The sequence below is a fragment of the Sclerotinia sclerotiorum genome, genomic scaffold (genome assembly GCF_000146945.2).
Source record: "Sclerotinia sclerotiorum 1980 UF-70 scaffold_27 genomic scaffold, whole genome shotgun sequence".
Taxonomy (NCBI): domain Eukaryota; kingdom Fungi; phylum Ascomycota; class Leotiomycetes; order Helotiales; family Sclerotiniaceae; genus Sclerotinia; species Sclerotinia sclerotiorum.
The window spans coordinates 363112-368702 of record NW_001820809.1 but is presented as its reverse complement, the minus strand read 5'-3'; the positions used below and the strand labels follow the sequence as shown (position 1 = coordinate 368702).

The 5591-nt window shown below is 41.8% G+C and overlaps 3 protein-coding genes across 3 annotated transcripts; 1 reads left to right on the top strand and 2 right to left on the bottom strand.

The window, feature by feature from the left end:
* Positions 1-143: 143 nt before the first annotated feature.
* On the bottom strand, positions 144-804 carry SS1G_13881 (hypothetical protein; the record flags this gene model as incomplete). Its single annotated transcript, XM_001585262.1, has 2 exons — positions 144-231; positions 296-804. The coding sequence occupies 2 exons, from the start codon at positions 802-804 to the stop codon at positions 144-146; spliced, it is 597 nt and encodes a 198-aa protein (XP_001585312.1).
* A 1083-nt stretch (positions 805-1887) lies between these two features.
* Positions 1888-2351, bottom strand: SS1G_13880 (predicted protein; the record flags this gene model as incomplete). Its single annotated transcript, XM_001585261.1, has 2 exons — positions 1888-2123; positions 2249-2351. The coding sequence occupies 2 exons, from the start codon at positions 2349-2351 to the stop codon at positions 1888-1890; spliced, it is 339 nt and encodes a 112-aa protein (XP_001585311.1).
* Positions 2352-3566: 1215 nt separating this feature from the next.
* On the top strand, positions 3567-5273 carry SS1G_13879 (hypothetical protein; the record flags this gene model as incomplete). The annotated part of the gene is made up of 3 exons (XM_001585260.1): positions 3567-4075; positions 4306-5069; positions 5230-5273. 3 exons carry the CDS (start codon positions 3567-3569, stop codon positions 5271-5273), a joined length of 1317 nt encoding a protein of 438 aa, XP_001585310.1.
* Positions 5274-5591: the final 318 nt, after the last annotated feature.

Sequence of the window (5591 nt, the reverse complement as noted above, 5' to 3'; positions counted from 1 at the left end):
CTACGGATGCTCCGCCGGCAGATTGACCCCAAAGAATTATGCTGTTAGTGTCGCCGTTGAAGGAGGCAATGTTTTGGTAAACCCATTCGACGCTGGTGGATCGTTAGATATTTTTCATGAAGCTGACGAGGGTAACAAGAAACTTACGCTTTTCTCTGATCAAGTAATCCTGGGTTTCTATTCTCCGTGATAGCCTTTGCGTTTGGAAATCCGAAGACATTTAAGCGATAACTTCGAAGTCTAGTCAGCAAATGTCGTCTATCAAAAACGAAAAAAATGGTCGCGCAGAACCTACTTCAGCAAAACCACAATATGGGATTGAGTTTTTTGGACCCAAAGATCTGGATTATGATAGGGAATATCCTCTCCACCACCGGCATAGCCACCTCCAGGTATAAATATTAAAACAGGCAGAGTTTTTTTCGTCGGGTTTGCCGGAGTCCAAATACTCAAATACAAGCAATCTTCACTCTGCCCTCCCTCAATCAAGAACTGCGGTACAACATCTGTATAAACATTGGCGGTAGGGCTAGACCCTTGAAGACAAGAAGGAGGGAAAGCTGTAGCGTTTATGGAGGAACCTTTAGCTTTAGTTTGTGGTGCTGCGAATCTAAGGTCTCCAACCGGAGGCTCTGCGTACGGGATTCCTAAGAACTGTAGGACTTGTGGTGCTGTTTGATTAATAAAGCCATGAACATCACCACTGGTTGTTTTGATAGCAAGGCCGTTGCTTTTGTGAAGGGGAGTGCATATTGCGGGAAGGAAGAGAGAGGAATAAGTGAGAAGGAGTAATGGCGAAAACATGTTGAATGCGAAATACTATTAAGCAAGATTCATTCAAATTGTAGCCAGGCAAGATTTAGGGAATTATATCATCTTAAATCTTTTATCTTCTACCCTATATCTTATACGTTATATCTTTTACCTTACACACAGACATGCAAATAGAGATACACACAGAGATCTAGAGCCCCAGAGTTCAGAAGAATGTAGTGACGCGTACACGATCCAACCTTAGTTCGAACTTTTTTTTTAATTGCTCTCTCATGATGTCGGTGTAGACGCATGTCCAGATAAGAACATTCCCATAAACCAGCCTTCTATATGAAACGCTTCCGATCAAGTGGATACTGTCATACTGTAAAGTGGTCGTCGGCCGAAAGTTCTACCGAAAGAACTACCGAAAGCAAGCACTGCCGAGGTTTAAGAGTTATCTTGCATGGTATGGTATCCTATAGGTTTTCCGGGGTAAAAATAGTTTCCGGTAGAGAGCTTTTCCGTGCTTTAATATGAGAAAGTAAGTTTAGTGAGGAAATTAACAAGGCAGATATGTGTTTACATGTTTACTCATCACTAAATGAATGGTGATTAATGGTCGCTTATGGTCGCTTATCTGAACCAAATGGGTGATTCTTCTTTTCATCAGCCGAAGAGAAAAAATGTCGGACCATTAAAAAATAAACAAAGCTGGGAAGTATATTGAAAATGATAGACAATCGGCACTTGATGTTGTTCTGAAACGCCATATAAACCAATCATATTAAAATTCAAAACAACGATATAGCCATATTCACCATTCTTTGCCTCGGGCTTGGTGGATACCTGATGCCACTGTCGTCAGGTCATCTTAATGCGTTGATGCACATAAGTATAGATGACCAGTTTTGTCATTCTCAAGTGAAAGTTACTTGCTAGTCTTTTCGATCTCTTCCCAGTTCATCTCATCAAACAACTTTCCGAGTTCCTCACGTTGATGACTTCCTTCATCCGAAAGCTGATGGAGCGAGAAACTGTCCTGCTTGGGTATCCAAATCCACGGTGACCCTCCTTCCGGGTCCTCAATATCCCATATCCCAGGTGGTGGTACTTCTCCTTCGCAGCTTTCACCTACTTAAGCCCCTTTTTTTCGTCGCCATTACCTTCATTGTTTACATCCTCATCTTTTCCATCTTCTTTTCCCTCGCCTTCTTCCTTTTCCTCGCATAACGCAACCTCATTCTGTTCATTTTCGTCTTGTACATCCTCACTCCGGTAGTCGTCTCCATTTTGTGTACCCTTATCACATGCCCTTCCTCCACTTCCTCCCTCTACTTCCTCTCCCTCAATGTTGACCAACATACATCCTACATTCCGCCCAGAGTCAACACCATCCTTTCCTTTGGTGTCTTTATCCCATCCAGCGGGTTTTCCAACTCGATGAGATGCATAATTCCTAGTTTCAATAAATTCCGTTGTGCGAGTAAGATACCATGATTCTTTCCATCCATTCCGGTGAGCCAGAAATCCAATCTCATCATGCGTCTACACATTCCTGAAGAATCCCCTATCTTGGTCTTTCCCATAATACACATCTTCAACTATCAAATTGTCTAGTTGTAGTCCTAGAAATGATGAAAGAGTATGCACCATCTGATAAGTAGTAAAGCTTCCGTACCATAGTGTTGCGCCTTTTTCTTTTGATTTCCGTAAATAAAGGAAAGGAATATCCTCTGACACCAATCTTACGGATTTGACAGATGGTAGATGATGGTAATTCCACAAGTGTATCGACCATGAAGGAGGTGGTGCCAAAACGGAACAAAAGAGTTGATAACATGATCAGTTTACCGGCAAGTCCGTAGTAGGGAGGTTTTTCAATTGGTATAAATTAAATCCTATCTATACTGTGCAGTGCCCAAAAGTATGTTTGAGAATCTTTGCGTGAAGCTCAAAAGGGATTGTAAGATTTGGCCTCTTTATATCAACAGAGGATAACTGTTGACATAGCATTTTGCAATAGCTGAGAATTTTGTTGACGATGAATTAAAACAAATGGGAATGTATAGCTAGAAATCCGGATGTAGGGAAATGTTTTGAAGTAGGATGTTACCTGAAGCCTCGATCGCGAATACGCCTAGGTATATTTATGGACATGACCAGAGGGCCTCCACGCCAAAAATAGTCACCGAGAGAGTGACTCTGAGTCAGGAGCGCGATGTTCTAGCATTGCTTGCCATTCAAGATAGACTCTGAATTCAACCGTGAAGGGATAAGTTGTTCGGACACATGTAATGATGATTAATGATCCTCTGATTCTTAAGGATGATCTCAGAATAGCGACGCAGCCGCATTTGTGCCATGCCAAAGACAATGTGGCAACCCGACATCCATCCTCTTACTAATTAATAGAAACTCGGCAACAAGACATTTTGGTTTGGCAGTTTGGAGTCATCTATGAGATCAATCAAAATTGTCGTCATGAATCAACGATCAATGCGCAAAACCTCGCAAATACATTTTGCCGTCGTTAGTCACGTGACAATTATCCAGATATCTCTTCGAGTGTGTTGAATGAATTGCAAAATATCAAACCTACAAAAACAGTTTCTCATCAAATGGAACCTCATATATGCAAAAGCTTATGTAAGACTGACACCACAGTATCGCATATGCAATCTTGTTCTCTTCCACCTCACATCCTCTACCAAAACGACAGCCAAACAATCACCTTGGTCGATATCCCACAATCCATCGGAGATGCCCAATATTTATCTGGAGAGACAAATTTTTTAAAAAATCGCAAAAAAATGCTTTTATCATGCAAACCACTTGTTTTACCCTACCCCTCACTTGAACCCAAGTCAGCAAAAGCTCTTAAGAATGCGCCGGAAAAAAGCATCAAGGAATTGATGTTAGAACGTTATGTTCAGCTTGCTTTGGATGAGATGAAGGAGGATTTTAGGTGGAATGGGAGTCTTTGTTTAGATCGTGTTTACGAGAAGGATGAGAAGAAGAGGAAAAGGGGGGCGCCGGAAGAAGGTGTAGGAAGGCATGATGTCATCAAAGTTGAGAACGTCTGCATGCGTTCAAAACGCGTTGAAATAGATGATGTGGCGGGTACAATGCCACCCAAGTCAACGATGTTGTACGGTAGTATTTCTGAAGTCAATGACCAGGGTGATTTAAAACTATGTGAGGGCCTGCCGAGCTTTCATGTAATAATTGTTGATCCGCCCTGGCCTAATCGATCTGCCTTGAGGAAGAATGCTTATACTACTGCTTCGGGATCACTTGGTATAGAAAACCTATTGAAATCGTAAGGAGTTATTTCCTCGTTGTTACCTTTTTCTAATGATCAGCTGCATTTGAAACCTAAGCTCATTCAGATGTTCATCTCGACATCTCGATATGATTTTGCGATTCCTTCCGAGTGTGTAAATCTAGTTGGATATCTAACTGTATTCTAATATTCAGCTGCATTTGCACATCACCTCTATTTGAATATTCTTTATCTCCTAAACAACTACTAACATATAAAACTTCTAGTTTACCATGTCATCACATAGAAAACGGCGGTTACGTCGGGATATGGGTAACCAACAAGCCCGCCTTTCATGCCATGCTTCTCGACAAATGTGGATTATTTGACCACTGGGGTTTAGAATTGGTAGAAGAATGGATTTGGCTAAAAATAACATCTAGTGGTGAGCCAATTTATGATATTAAAGGAACATGGAGAAAGCCTTGGGAGATTCTTCTTGTGGGACAAAAGACGAGCGTTGATAAGAAACTTGAGAAAATGGAGTTTGATCCTAAGAAATCAGTTGGGAAAGAGAGGTTGGACGTCAAGGGGGAACGCGAAGAAACAAACTTTACAAACCAAAGCCCCTTTAAACACTTAAACACAATCAATCAAGTCACGTCCACCACAGCTCCATCGTCGTCTTCATTCTCTCCCAGCCCAGCCCAACCCAAAATCTCCACCATTCCCATAAGGCGAAGAATTTTAATAGGAGTCCCGGATTTACACTCACGAAAACCGAATCTGAGATTCCTTTTTGCACAATTATTGGGTACTCAGGATTATAAAGGTCTAGAAATATTCGGAAGAAATATGACAGCAGGGTGGTGGGTATGGGGAAATGAGGTATTGAGGTTTCAGGGAGATAGAGCTTGGGTTGAGGGAGAAGAGGAGAGGAGGAACGGTGATGATGTTCATAGGGAGCCAGCGGAGTCCGTACTAGCTGATGAAAATTGGGAGGAGAGAAGAACTGGGAAGGAAATTGAGGCAGGAGCAGGAGGGGTGGAGAGTTAGTATGGGTTGAATTTAAGAAGCTTGGATCGATATTGGCTAAAGTGATGTGTGGGGATTTAACTCAGTAGAACGGTTGATTGGCGGAACAGCAAAGACCAGATCGATACCAGCTGCATAGCTAGAGCACAATCAAGAGGAAATCTGATGAGTTGTAGAATATGAGTCTCCAGGAATGCAACTGAAAATGCTAAATGGTTGAATAAATTGAGGAGTTGAAAGTCAGTCTGGTGCTGAAGACATTGGGTTCACATTTAATGCTAAAGTTGTGATTGATGTATAGTGTCATTTTAATTCTTCATGTTCATATATCTCTATTTAATGAATTATTCATACAATACTTCGCGCAGTATACACGTTTTTCCCGTGTTCAACCCTCAGTTCATCCCCTTCACTCTTCATTTGACCGTCGTTTGGTACGAGGTATCTTCACATCCTGCTCCACCTCAACCTCTTCTCCTACATTCATCCAAGATACTGCTCGCGTAGGCGCCCATTTCTCCTTCCCTTGCAAAATTTT